This window comes from Danio aesculapii, chromosome 2, assembly GCF_903798145.1.
Source record: "Danio aesculapii chromosome 2, fDanAes4.1, whole genome shotgun sequence".
Taxonomy (NCBI): Eukaryota; Metazoa; Chordata; class Actinopteri; order Cypriniformes; family Danionidae; genus Danio; species Danio aesculapii.
Window position 1 is genome coordinate 38,075,046 of NC_079436.1, and position 15,711 is coordinate 38,090,756.

The 15,711-nt window shown below is 33.9% G+C and overlaps 1 protein-coding gene across 1 annotated transcript in view; it reads right to left on the reverse strand.

The window, feature by feature from the left end:
- Positions 1-5,662: 5,662 nt before the first annotated feature.
- Positions 5,663-15,711, reverse strand: part of prmt5 (protein arginine methyltransferase 5) — a 21,650-nt gene continuing 11,601 nt past the window's right edge. The window contains exons 7-16 of the mRNA XM_056479095.1: positions 13,928-14,091; positions 13,694-13,855; positions 13,521-13,598; positions 11,919-11,977; positions 11,687-11,809; positions 9,911-10,086; positions 9,622-9,825; positions 9,424-9,534; positions 8,976-9,040; positions 5,663-6,389 (exon numbers count right to left, since the gene is read on the reverse strand). Coding sequence (XP_056335070.1) covers positions 6,237-6,389; positions 8,976-9,040; positions 9,424-9,534; positions 9,622-9,825; positions 9,911-10,086; positions 11,687-11,809; positions 11,919-11,977; positions 13,521-13,598; positions 13,694-13,855; positions 13,928-14,091 — 1,295 coding nt within the window. The 3' untranslated portion in view covers positions 5,663-6,236. The remainder of the gene's footprint in view (positions 6,390-8,975; positions 9,041-9,423; positions 9,535-9,621; positions 9,826-9,910; positions 10,087-11,686; positions 11,810-11,918; positions 11,978-13,520; positions 13,599-13,693; positions 13,856-13,927; positions 14,092-15,711) is intronic.

Consider the following 15,711-nt stretch of genomic DNA (forward strand, 5'->3'; position numbering starts at 1 on the left):
TCAACCCGCCTACACTGTGCTGGTTTGGTCTAGTTTAGTAGAAGAGAATAACAAAGGCAATATTATGCAACTGCTAAGAGATTTTTTATAATTCAGCAGCCTGTTGGAACCACAACAGTCTTGCAATGTGAAATAGCAATTTTTGGACCAAATGAATGAATGGTCTTAGTCATAAATCAGGTAAAGAAATTATTTTTTTGTCCTCTTAACTCATCAGTATTGCAATATTGGTGATGAAAAAGTTATGTCAATGTCATTAAAAACTATCATACTTTTAACTATGTCAACTATATTTTGGCAAGCTTTGAAGTGTTGTCATAATTATGACTTTATTATTTACTATGGTAAATGATTATACAAGAATGGATTTTTAAAAATCTCATTTTGTGGCCCCGAATATTGCACCAGCTTCAAATGTTATCACTCAATTGAATGGGCAATATTAGTGGTTATCAGCTGACAGATATGGGCCAGTAGGGGCCTTCTACTGGTAGGCTCAGAAGGCTGTTATCATCCATCCACATGGTTAATCAACTATACTAATAGATAAGACTCCAGATCCAGATCTGTTTTTACATTACTGTGATGGTTAGGTTTAGGGTCGGGGAAGAGGTAGAGATTAATAAAATACAATTAAAGGGGAAATTTAATAATTTAAATAATTCTTGTTAACTTCTGGCTGCTGCTGTATGTGATCTATAGCTGATTACCATGTGGATGGATGATAACAGCCTTCTGAGTCTACCAGTAGGAGCAGAAGGCCCCTACTGGCCCATAGCTATCAGCTGATAACCACTGATAACGGCCATTCAATTGAGTAATAACATTCAAATCGGCTTGTCCTTCTCACTTTAAATCAACATAAAATACATGTGCCTTTTTAAGTCTGCAAATACATTCACACAGTGCATTTCAATGCATAAATGTGTACGTGTATAAAAATCAGACATTAGAATTAATTAATTAAATACATTAATTTAATTTAATTCATTAATAATTCATAGTGTTAAACTAAACTATCATTACTTTTTTTTACTTGTGCTATAATTAGTAATTTAGGTATCTTAATTTTGACTTGTTTTATAATTTTGATTTTTATTAATGATTTCCACCCCAGTTTTGATGATATATTTTCTTTACTATGGTAAATTCTTGATTTTTTTCTGAATATTTTTTGTCCATGAATATAAGTTCATAGTAGTACATATTAAACTAGAGCTGCACAATATATTGTTTCAGCATCGATATCGCAATGTGTGCATCCGTAATAGTCACATCGCATAGATATGTAACGCTGAGTTGACTTTGCAGTGTAATTTCTTTACATATATAAAACTTTAAAGAATGCAATGTTTATTTCACTTTTATCTTTGCTTTGTTGCATTTATCTATGCTTGAAGTTTATTCATTACATTTTATGCATGATTCACTCCCCTACAGAATCATCCCAATCAATCAAAATTATTACTTTTGGTAACACTTTAGGGACCAATTCTCACTATTAATCAGTTGCTTACATGCATGTTTATTGAGAAATTGGCTGCTTATTAGTACTTTTAAACTACATATTCTGTATGACCTTATTTTACATTCCTAATCCTACACAATACTAATCTAATTTAATATTAATAAGGAGCAAATTAGGTGTTTATTGAAGCAAAAATTCATAATGGTTTGATAAAAGTGAGAATTTAACCTTAAAATAAAACATAAAACTTTTCATTTGTTCATTTTGACCTTTAGACACAAATGTTTTGATGATTTTTAATATCACTTTATTACAAGATTATGACTATAATATATAAAATTGTCATATAACAAGGTGTTTTTACCCTCTAAATACAGAGATTACATTAGATTTGAACGATTTTGATACACTGTTATTCTAAACCATTTGGGGAATGAGTTTTAGAGCTAATTTGCCACATTAAGTGTGAACTGATGATTAGGATTCATAAATGATTCGAACATTGATCCGTTAATAAACACATCACACATATAAATGAAATGGAGCCAAGGAGAGCACAATGTTTTCAGCATTTCAAAGAGCCAGAATTATGTTTGCTAGAGGCCAGGTGACCAAATGAGCTCTCTGGCCAGAAAACAAAGCTTCTCAGCCTTGCAAATCAATATGCCTTTCTTCATAGTTACATTGTAATTCATTTGTGTTGTGCTTTTCGTTGCTAAGGCCTTCCCAAAGAAATAAGAAACACAAAATCAGCCTCTTCGAATGTGTGTGTTTTGAAAATGCTAAATATTTGTAACAACAAGGTAGCTAAATATTCATTCAATATTTAGGCCTACAATTCGACCATCCTAAATTTGACAAAATTGCCTCGTAGTTTGCATGAAGTACTTTTGGTCATTTTACATTGATATCTTACACCTGTTCTGAAACATTAAATATTTACCAAAGTTACTTGAAGCTCTCATCCTTTCATCGATCGGAATTCCTATTTGTTATCGGTAAACGGTAAAAGCCCCAATTTGATTGGTTGCCTGTTTAGGTAATGCAGGTGAATATGGTAAACAAACAAACAAACGAATTTTCAATAATCATCAATCTTCCTCAGCTGATCCTAAAATATTATGTTTAAATATGCAAATGAGTAACTATTTCATTTAATATGTGCTAATTTGCATACATTTTTAGTGAAGTGGTTACAAATTATTAGAAACAGAAAATTAAAGTCAATGAGCTTTTTTAAATGTGTACATTTCTTTTTATGTAAAAGAAAAAAGAAAGCAAATGTTTAATGGGTGATCTGTGTTGGAAATCAATGGAATAGGCTACGATGCAACTATTTACATCTGTCTGCGTGGACTGTTTGTCTAATGAGGGGGAGGGGCTTGCTGCTCAAACAATCCTCTGACGTAAAGCAGCAGCAGCTTTTGTTTCGATATTATCGTCCCTCATCAGGTATGAAATGTTATTCTTGTTATGAAATGTGTTGAATAAATGTCAATGATGTGAAAGTATACAGTTAAGTGCACTCATTTATAGAAAAAAACAATACACAGACTCTGACGTGAAGCAGGAGCAGCTCAGTGTTTTGTGTGTTTCAATAACATTTTATCGTCCCTCATCAGGTGGTGAAGGTGCTGTATTAGCACAAAAGGTAAAAAAAAAAAAAAATAAAAATAAAAAATTCTACATTTTTTGACATATTACAGATTGATACAGAGGGGATTTTATTATCACTCAAAATAATTTTCAAAATACTTTGTTCAATAAATTATTGAAAATAATCTGCAAATTATGGCTGACACTGCACACATCTTTTAAAAAACTTTTTAATCTTGGTCTATTTGAAGTGGGGTCATGTTCAAGAGGAAAAAGCTCATGTTGAGAAAACAGCTTTTGAAAATTTGTATTGTAATTGCAACCTATTAACATAAACGACTGAAGTGTAATAAAAGAGACAACTTATTCTGGATGTTTTCTTTCCATTAGACAAATAACTCTTTATAAATAGCCAAAAAAGCCCAAATATTAGTTGCCAGGTAAATGAAATACATTTTTTGACTGTAGTGACTTGCTTTATTAATAACCAACAGAGCAACATCAATATAAAATAGCAGTTTTGAATTATTGTTTTGTATAAATAATTTAACACCGTTTCTAATTACTGAAAGGAACGTCTATTAAGGGTTACAGCCCTATTTAAAATGATAACCAATGTTGTAATGGATTGTAAAGTCTAAATTAAACTGGGAGAGGTAGGCTCAAAACGCACTCAAATAGTCTAATTAAACCAGATAAAGCTTCTACTTTCTGAAGTGTGTTCCAAAGGATCACAATCAATGGTGCTTGAATAGCTATTTGTGACTATTCCCTCCATAACGCTAGTAAATGGGTTCAGATGTCTTGGCAGACACACTTGGAGAATCTCCCTTGTTCACAAACTGTGCTCTTTTAATGAGAGTTCACCAGTGAACAAAAACAAAACCAGAGCTGATGGCTCCTCCGGTTTAGCTACAAATGATACCCTTCTGTTAAATAAATCCAAGCTAATGGGTGTGATATTATTTGTACACGACAATTTGTTTATGTAAATGTTAGCTAATTTATTCAGGAAATACAATGAGCACGTAAATACTGCAGATTGGTTGTGGATCCCTCACATTAGCTCAGAATAGATATTAGATTATTACTACACGATTATTCATCATGCATACCGTGTATAAAAATAATAAATGCCTAAAATGAGACAATTTACGACAAGGCAAAAGAACTGACAATCAAGCTAATTGTACAAAGCTACAAATATTTGTGTATTTATACTTTTTAATGTGATTTACAGTAGATAATTACATTAATCAGGTTTATAAAGATATATCCAAAAAACTTATATTGTTTATGTTGTGCAAATTAATGCCAATGAGTTATTTAGCAACAGTTAAAGGTTTGGAGAACAAACTTACCCATCTTTTACCTTGTACTTCATTTTTACATAACTAGGTAGGAATAAATGCTCCCAAACACTAAAAATATTTTACAATATTTCATACTGTAAAAAAAAAGTGATGCCTTCCTACGTACAGGGTTATCTGCAGGTTAAATTAAGTTACATTTAAGACTTTTAGACTTATACAGAGCTAAACACTAAGCAAAACAATTCTTAGCCACAAATTTTAATGCGTCAAAACAAGAAAACTCTAGTTGTTTTTTTTCTTTTTTTCAACGTTTTTTTTCAAAGGACAAGTTTAACATGGTTAAAAATATATTTCTTATGGACACGATTACATGAAGAATCAAAAACATATATGTGTCAGCTTTTTGTCTGAATGCATTGTGTATAACTCCTGCTTTTCTGTAATAAAACCTTGCCTATTTATAAATATCAAAATATCTATCTCTCTCTCTCTCTCTATATATATATAGAGAGAATTATATATAATATAGAAATATTAGCCCCCCTGTTTATTTTTTCCCCCAATTTCTGTTTAACAGAGATTTTTTTTCAACATTTCTAAACATAATAGTTTTAATAACAGTTATTTTATCTTTGCTATGATGACAGTAAATATTTTACTAGATATTTTAAGACACTTCTATACAACTTAAAGTGCTATTTAAAGGCTTAACTAGGTAGGATAGGGTAATTAGGCGAGTTATTGTATAACGATGGTTTGTTCTGTAGACTATCGAGAAAAAAAATTAGCTTAAATAGCTTAATAATTTTGACCTTAAAATGGTGTTTAAAAAATTAAAATAAAACTAAAAAAATTAATAAAAACTGCTTTTATTCTAGCTGAATGATGGATGAATGATGGACTGATCAGGTAGCTTTACTTGGACAGAGAAAAATTAAGACCTGTTTAAAATGTTTAAAGACCTACAACACAATATTTCAGTGCATTTAAGACTTTTAAGGCCTAAAATTTAGCTTTTGAAATTCAAGACATTTTAAGACCCTGCAGACACCCTGTACGTATATTGTTTTTCAATACAAATATCCAACCATAATTATAATTACTTCAACTTCCAATAAAAAAAAATTTAAATTAAAAAAAAAGATAAACAAACTTTATTGGAATAATACAAATCTGGTAGTAACAGTTACATTTAATCCACAGCTATTAAAACTGCTTTTTTAAATACTAAAATAATCAATTAAGTTTGAGGCAGGACAATAAAATTCAACCAGAAAGATCAAAGTTTTGTATAATTTTTTTATTCATGTTGTATGACAATACAATATCATCAGGAAAACAAAAACAAAACTGTATAAAAGTATGGAATATGTTTTTTAACATGGCCTGACTGGGGACATCATACTATGATTTTCCTAACCGTGGGGCATTGCAGGGCACAGGTGGGCACAATAAGGCTGATATATTACGTACGACGACAATATAGACCGGCAGACTCACATGAATCAGTTCTAGAAAATAATAGTCTTCAAAAAAACGAACACTTTTTTATTATTAATAGGAGTCAAAAGGCTTCATTTCTTTTTTTGTTGTTGTTGTTGTTAAACATCAGAGGAGGTCGAACTAAGAAAGAGCACCAGGACGTTGCGCATTGCTTTTAAAGGATACCTCGTAAGTGCAGTTTTCGTTTCCTTCCTTATAAACATTACATACACACATGGCTGTCATTGAGAATGATCTCCTTGAGTGTAGTTTGCCCTTGCAACAAGATATTTAAACCTGCCAGATGTTTATTAAAAAAAAAAAAGATGTGGGAGTAGGCCGTGTGTGAGAGCAGACGTCAGCATGTGTGTGTGTTGCTACAGGCCGATAGTGTAAGAGCGCCCGGCGGGGTTGTGAATGGCGGAGCATACAGGCTCAGTCACAGCCCATTCATACCAGACCTTCTTTCCATTGTTACACCTCCAAAAGCGTACACTCACGTTATCGCCACAGGACAGCGGGATCGGCTGCTGCATGAGGACAGAGAGAGAAAAAAAAAGGTGTTAGGATTACACTCTCGACATGACTGTTCACTTCAGCGTATTAACTGCGGAGCTGATAAACTGTCACGCTTTCACAGTGCTTAGCCGGCACTGCTTTTAAAACCCAAAGTGCTAACTTGTATTTATGTCCATGACACACTTTTATACTGTGGAGTTTTGCAACAAAGTGCATAAGGGAGAACAGTGCGGTGTTGATAATACAATACGAGCGGGATAGGATTGCTAGACAAAAGCCAGGTATAAAGGGAAGCTGACTGCTAAGGAAGTGAACTATACTGTAAAATTTTGTAGGTATACAAAGACCAATTGATTAAATTAACTTGTCATTTCTTTCACATTTAAGTAGATTGAACATGAAAAAAATAAGTTGTCCCTCAAAAAAGAGAAAAAGTTACATTAGGCCTGCAAAATGAATCGTTTTCAAAACAAAATTGATATTTGAAAAGGTGCGGTTTTTAAATGTTTATTCGTGTCACTTATCAGTGAATAACACCAGAGCCATGCTGACCATTAGAGCCATTTCTGTTGAGTGCGGGAACACAATGACCAATCATTAAGAACTCACTCAACAACAGTCAAAAAGCAAGCGGGATAATATTTACATTTGTTCGTTTGCTATAAATGCTCATGTTGTTCTGTGCATGTACTTGAATTTTGTTTGAAAAAAAAAAATAAATAAATAATAATAATAAATAAATATATATATATATATATATAGTCAGTTGAATGGTAGCTCTTGAGAGTTCCCCCTGGTAAAGGAGGAAAAGAGGGAGATGGGGTGGATGGGGGGGGGGGGGTATTCCTTAAAAAAACGAAGATGAGGGAGTAATACTAGTCGGACTGTATATAGTAAATTTGGAATGATCCGACTGGCTTACTGATGATAACAGATGAGAGACCAGTCACGATCAATCATATCACGTGCTCCTCTTGAAATTAGTTTGTGAAACTTCACATATACAACATGTTATATAGAATCCATTTAACTTAATAGAAAATACTCAGTTTTTTTTTTTTATTTGTCATGACAACTGACAACTTTGTTTGAAAAAAATGGTAGTAAATAAAGAGTAACAGTGTACTTTGTGATTATGTTTGGTCTTTCTTTGGTGCTATTAAAACCACCACATCAAACCTGCAGCTCTTTTATGAAATTATAGAAATAATATACAATAAATTGCCATTTTAAATCACTAATTGAAATAGATCTGATATTCTCCAAATCATGCAGCCCTAGTTTTTAAATAAGTCGTTTGAACAAGCAGCCATTTTTTGAGCTTAACGCACAATGAGAAATCATTCTAAAAATGCACGCTGATGAAAGAAATGCACCCATGTTGGAGGAGCTCAAAATAAACACTACTGCTTGATTTGGTTTGTTTTTCAAATAATAATTTCTTGTAAGCAGTACCTTTTTTTTTAGTCAAAATATTATACTTCAAAATGTTACCTTCTGTGCCACATGAGTTTTGAAAATCGTCCTAATATGCTGAAATGGTGCTAAAAGCATCATCAAGGCTTTCATTTCATTATTCAAACATGATCATTTTAACACAATATTGACAACAATTTACCAGTTCTGTCTTAAAAATAGCAAGCATACAATGACAGATGAGTATTTGAACAAAACAAACAGTCATACTCAACACCACGGGACACTAAGATAATGTATTTACTAACATGAATGAACAACAAACATTTGTTACAGTATTTATTTGTGCATGTTAACTTTAGTTTATGAAAACACAGGTGTTCATTGCTAGTTCATGTTAACAAGCACAGATTTAATTTTACTAATAACACATTAGTAAATGTTGAACTATGATTAATAAATGATGCACAAGCTAACATTACTACGTATCCTGTATTATAAAGAGTTACTGAACGAACACTCACCAGTTTTAGTTTTGCATTAAAGGGCACATAGGTTACCCTTTTTTATATATTTAAAGTCTTTTGTGTCCCCAGAATGTGTCTGTAAAGTTTCAGCTCAAAACACGCATCAGATTATTTATTATAGCTGTTTGAAGTGTCTATATTATAGCTGGAAAAAAGGTTTTGGTGGGCGGGGGGTACCGCGCTCCTACGTAAAGTTGTGGTCGATCTGAAAATCGCTCCAATTGGTCCACCGTTTTTATTTTGTTAAATTTGAAAAAAAAAAAAAGGACTGGGTGTGTTTATTTCATCCCAATATGACAGTTTATACACTATACTTGCACACATTTCTGTCCAAACAGCTTGAAAAGTAGATTTTTCACCATAGGTGCCCTTTAAATAATTATCATAAATGTTGTTTGTAGTTGTTTCTTTTATACATTTATATATCTTTACTCTTTTTTCTGAATACTGTTCAGTTTTCTGTTGAGTGAGAAGCACTAAAATGCATAATTATAATGTTTGTAAAAGTTTTCTATTGGGCTTCTAGTCATATTTATGTTTTATACTATCATTACACATACATACACTTATGTTTTTTCTCCACAACACAAACTATAAACAGCAGCAATCCATTTTTGAAGCCTCATTCAGAAACTCCCTACGTTCTTGACTTACTTTCAAGGGGAATAGGATGGGGAACCAGGAGAACATCCCAGGAGAGTGTGTTTCAGGTTTTATACCTGCAACCATCAAGAAAGACTTATTTAATTGTTGAAAGTGCCACACACAGTAACAAGCGCACAAACAGCACTTCAGTTCAGTAAATCAGACTTAATAAAGATCATTTAAACACTTTATAGCTACAGTTTGATGCAGTCTGCAGATTAATCACCATTTGGATGTAAATGTAATTGCCATTCTCATGTAAATTAGATTTTAATAGCGATCAAGTTAATAAGGCAATAATTCTCAATTGCCCTCTCCCGATAACCGTGCCAATTTGCAGCCATTATTACAGCAAATACCCAGAAATCTCTGTTTTGAGACATTGAACGAACAATGAAAGCCTTAGACATTGAAACAGGTATTAGATTGGCATTGTGTGATGCAACACGAGACTTACTGAGTGTGACTTCTTTATACAGCGTGGCCTCGAAGTACCCAGCGAAACCATGAAGCACTGAATTACATCCGACGGGGAATCGCAGACATTGATACCGGTTATTATTCATATCTGCAGAGTGTAAAGACCAAGAGTTAATGGCTTCATTGAAAGAGATTATGGCGAAATCTGTGTGTCCGTCTCGGTGTGATTTTGTACCTGTGGTGGGGTGAACAAAGGTGAAGCAGGCCTGTGGGTCGGCAAGTTGGTGGAAATTGTGTAATCTGACAACATATGGTGTCTCAAAATGGCACTCTGGGTCTTTGTCCCGTTCCCGACAGCCTCGCACTTCGTTATATAGTTTAGATGAGGATAGAGGAGCCAAGAAAGACGTGTAAGAGCAGGGAATGCTCACTCCATCATCTACGAGAAAACAAATGTTTGTGATGACCCAGAAAGGTAAAACTCAAAAAAGTCCAAATAAAAGAAAGCTGATGTTCTCTCAAACCTTTGAGAAAGTGCTGCGCTCCGTCGAGACACTCCGGTGAAAGCTCATTGTCCCCGAATGACCCTAAAAGCTCACTGACGATGATATCTGCTTTCTCTGGAGACGTCCACTCCCTCATGTCACATGACACAACAGTCACCTGATCACCCCACTCCTCAAACTTCCAGTTCTCCAGTCTGAGGAAGATAAGGGAAAATACATAGCAAAGAAATCATTAAAACATAAATTATTACTTAATAAACCTACTGTCAATTTAGAAACGACGACTGGATGAAAATAACAAATGCTTAGAATGCTGTGATCTTAGAACTGAGAAGCAGCATGACTGGCAAAAATAACTGTTCGCGCAACAAATGAGAGGATCATGCGCACGGTGAGACACAGGCGATTCTCACTCAATGATGAGGGTAATAGTCTTTAGCTGATGTTATGTGTGTGACTGTTTAAATGTGTGCGCTCTCTCATCTCCGTGTGCGAAGGAACTATGCCTGGAAACGTAACTGGCGCGATTGGTTCACTTTGAAGTAAACTAGAAAAAATGCAATGCTCGTGCATCCACAGTCCTGATACTTTTGAGAGCTCCAGATTCTTTATAAGCAGCAACTGTTGCCGCTTTCGCTTTAACCATTCTTTGAACAGATCACTAATAGGCCTAACGTTAATCGTGTGTGCACGATAATCCTTTCATTATCGCACAAGGAACTGGTAATTTTAGCCAGGACAGATTACTGTGCATAGTTTTAGATACATGATAATAATTTTCTCTTTAACTTTTTTAAGTCAATTGTTTTTTCAAAGAAACATTTTTGTGAATAAAAAGTGTATGAATACAGCTATATTTTGCTTGTTTTGACACATTGTTTAAAATTTGTGGCAAGGAAATAATTAGTTTGGTGTGGCCAGAAAAAAAATGGTAAATTCTTCGTGTTGAGCCCTGAAAAGTCATGTGAAATAAAGCAAATTGTAATGCGACACTGTGGAACCACAGCCCATTTGCTCATGCTCAATGAGCAAGCTCATATGCAACACACAAAAAAGTTAAATAAACAAGGAGGCATGTGGACAACACAAAATTTAAATCAAGTAAGTTTAGCCTGCCAAAGTCAAATTTATGCATATAAAATATATTTTCCCAACAACAAAATTGTGGCTAGTGAAAATGACAAGAGGCTGGTCACATTGGAAAACTAGTAGCCACAGTGGCTGGTGATCAAAAAAGTTCATGTCAAGCCTCGATACTAAGGCTGCACAATATATAGTTTGAGCATCGATACGACCATGTGTGCATCCACAATAGTCGTATCGCAGGATTAGATTATTTATTAAAGATTAAAAGATAGACATAATTAGATCTTTTTATTTTTGTATAATTTTTTACAAATGATGAACATGTTATGTTATGTTTGATGGTTTAATTTCTGTACTTGAATACTGCAAGACTTTCCAGAAAACCATAAAGCACTGGTTATTTCATTTCTATCCATGCTCTGTTGCTTTTATTTATGCTTGTAACTGATCATCATTTATGCAAATGAAAGGCATTGAAATAGATTTGATTATCCCAATCTATCTAAATGAATTAAATCTTTATAAATAGAGCCATTCAATTTATTTGGTAAAATTATATTTATATCAAAATATATACACACAGAAAAAAAATATTACAATGCCAGATTTTTCCAATATTGTGCAGCCCTAGTATATACACACACAAATATAGCCTAAATATATAAATGCGTAATAAAATGAGTAAAGTATTTTAATAAAGTTACTTACGTGACTACAGCATTAGGGTTCTTCTCAACAGCATATACGCGCAGCTTCCTCTTAGCTTGTTTTGCTGCACGAAGGGAGGCATTTACCAGAGGACCTCGACCTGCACCAAGTACCATCAAAACCCTGGAAATAATAATAAAAAAAACTCAGTGTTGACACTATCATGCAAACAGCATGCCTAGTTCATTAATATCTTACACCGAGACACCTAGAAGAGTGTAAAGTCACTTACTGGACATTGGTTTCCATCTGTTCTTCAGGAACTCTGTCTAGCAGACATCTATATATGGCCTGACAGGAAAGACAATCCACTGCAATTAATGAATACAACATAATACATACAACAGTATATGCTAATTTTCTATTTTCATTTTTTGGTTTAATGAGATGTAATGTGACACTACAATTCACAAGTTTTGGTTAAGCCTGATTTTATGTCTCTAAAAGAATCCTCACTCTCACAATGGCTGCATTTATTTAATAATAAAAACAACAAAAACAAACACTGTAGATGTTAAATCAAAGTTACTATTTTACTTTGACAGGTTGTTGTGAAGACACTGCAACTTTTTATAAGATGACAGTTTTTGTTGTATCAATGGCATGTTTGCCTCAGTTAACAGGTACGGCCTGGTGACTGCCAGTTGACGAGTAGGAAAAGAACATGACAATTGGTAAAACGTGTAAAACTGTGTGATAAAATACATATTACATTTTGATGAATGGAACCTAAAACTTAAATCGACAAACTAAAGATATTCCATGACCTTTTAAAAATCCATGATAATACATTTTTACCAAGAAATTTCAAACCAATATAATATACCACAATCCAATTTTTTTTAAACACCTTCAGTTGCGTCATTTCATTAAATCTTTGTCCGATAAGGGTGAACTGAGATTTAACCTTGCAGTCATAGAGCAAATTGTAACGAGCAGTTTTTCCAAAGGGACTAATATACAAAATATACAAAGCTCTGTCCAACTCATGTACTTCTTCCTTTGAGAGTTTGAAGATTGTGTGGGGAAAAATATTTAGGTCAAGAAACTGAAGATACAGATTGGTCTGAAATATGTAACAATTTGATTTCTAAAATGTACTTCATTGAGTGTTCATGAACTCAATTATAAATTCATTAACAGAGTTTATCTTACACCCTTGCATATGAAAAAGATTTACAGAAACTCCTCTGATCTTTATGTTAACTGTAATAAATGCAAAGGATCATTCCTTCACTGTTTCTGGTATTTGACAAAATCATCTCTTTTTAGAAGAAAATCCATTATTTTCTACAAGGACTCTTTAAGATAAAATTTTGTTTTCCCAGGATTTTTATTTTGTTATATGGTGGAGTAGAGAATGTGTTGGACTCCTACACCAAACACTTGTTTTAAATCTCGGTCTATCTGGCAAAGAAGTGCATACTTTTATTGTGGTCATCTCCTCAGGTAAAACATGGTTGTCTGAATTATGTATGCAATTTCCACTCGAGAAACTCACCTATGACATGCATCAAAAGTCAGATGGCGTTTAGCCACTATGGACACCTTTTTGTTATTACATTAATAATTTCTGCTCATTTTCTATTCAATGGTGCATAGCTCTTAGCCTGACTGTATTATCCTGTTTACTTGTTTGAGTATTTTCCATTTTTCCTACTGAATAGCCGAGATTATATTTGTATGTGCTGATTTTTGTGCTGATGTGCTGCTATTTTTAGGGTGGATTCTGTGATTTTGTACATGTTTTCTGACTAATAATTAATCTATCTGCTTAATCGAAAACAATGGTCTGATGAGCGTTTCTTTCCATCAGGAAGTCCTTTAAAATCACCTGCTGGTACTGAGAATATTTGATAGGATCCTTCTCGAACACTTCATACGTCTGTGACTCCAAATTGTCCATTAAAGGCTGATAAAACAATCAGAAATCCCATTAGTACAACAGCAACTGAATCAATATTGTGAAAAATGAACAGATGCTTGTCCTCTGACAGACAGACACACCTGCAGTGGTGACTGTAGGTAATCTTCATAGCCTTTGGCAAAGAGCTCGTAGGCATTAGGTGCTGGACGGTTTTGATTGAGGTACTCTAGATACTGCAGATATGAGCGCAAGTCCTTCTCGCTGTGGCGGTTCTGCCCTGTGAAAATGAACTGAGCCTCGAGCTGTAGAGACACCAGACTGTTAGATAGGGATAGCGAACAGAAGGAAAGTGACATGATACTGGGAGCCTTTACCTTGAAGAGACGGAAGATGATTCGCTGGTGGGCTTTTGAAAGGACTGGAAAGCCTTTTTTATTGGTTAGAAATATGCTGGTGGGGAGAATGGCTGCTTTGATTGGCTCTCCAAGCCACTTGTCGATTAAAGTGTCAGATGGCAGGTCTGCTCCAATCTCAATTGCTGTGCAGAGAAGTAAATAATACAGTTCATATTCACTGCTTAACAGGTGAATAGTGTAAAGAATATTAACTAATACCTGTCACCATATTACCCCTGTTGATTTATTACATTAGGAGTTAAAGGTGCAGTAGGTGATTGTCTTCAGAAACATTTTTTGTTGTGCTGGTTGAAAGTCCAATAGTATTGATTAAAGTAAATGATCCAAATGTACAGTTGAGGTCAGAATTATTAGCCCCCCTATGAATTGTTTTCTTTTTTAAATATTTCCCAAATTATGTTAAACAAAGCAAGGAAATTTTCCTAGTATGGCTGATAATATTTTTTCTTCTTTAGAAAGTCTTATTTGTTTTATTTCAGCTAGAATAAAAGCAGTTTTACTTTTTTTTTTAATAATTTTAAGGTCAAAATTATTAGCCCTTTAAGCTATATTTTGTTTGATAGTCTACAGAACAAACCATCATTATACAGTAACTTGTCTAATTACCCTAACCTGCCTAGCTAACCTAGTTAAGCCTTTAAATGTCACTTTAAGCTGTATAGAAGTGTCTTGAAGAATATCTAGTAAAATATTATTTACTGTCATCATGGCAAAAATAAAATAAATCAGTTATTGGAAATGAGTTAATAAAACTATTATGTTTAGAAATGTGTTGAAAAAAATCTTCTCTTCGTTAAACAGAAATTGGGGAAAAAAATAAACAGTGGGGCTAATAATTCTGGCTTCAACTGTATTATGTATTTTTATATTCTGGGTAAGGCATAAGACTAAAAAATGTTCATCCAATAAAAATTGTAGATCCGATAATTCCCATAATTCTGATAAGTAGCCCAAACTGTCTGTCAATGAATGTAGATTTGTACAACTGCGCACTCGGTTACGCAGATCTTCCATTTGCGCGTGCACATGGACATGAGTGACAGCGGTAAAAACAAATCCTGAATCAATATTGGAGTTACTTTTGCACTCTGGAGAAAGGATGACACCATGGCTGAAGTATTTCTTTTAGACAGGTAATGTTATGTTTTAAAACTATTTTAGTTTTAATTTAGATTTTTAGTGTTTTATAAATGGGTTATATGCACAGAAGTGTTGTTCAGCCACTGAAATCCTCCGGCGAAAGACTGATGTGACTATTTTCAATTTCATAAGGGACTTTTAACAGCATTGATAATGTAGACTTTTATTTTGTTTAACAGCCAAACAGAAGTAAATAGCGCTTTTCCGCCTAGCCTGCTTTACTGAGCTGAAGTTGATTCACATTACATTGGTTCATTTTTGAACAATGACAGCCTGTGATGCGCTCCCTATACTGTCCCTATACCATGCTAATCTGAATATTCGGTCTGAAATAGCATGCAAGTATGGCTAAGTAATAAGTGTAATTCCTGCACGCCGCCGGCCAACCACTTACATACAGTAGTGGCTTTAGGAAAAAGTGCGTGAGAGAGTGAGACCAGCGATCCTCGCATGCATGAAATATTGCATATTATGACAAGTTTAGCTAACTACACAAATGAAAACGTGCAAGATATAATACAGTTTTTCGCTCGGAATTGTAGTATTATAAAGTACTGTAAAGTTTTCTAACTGCGAATGACAATCTAGTGGGTTTCTGTCAT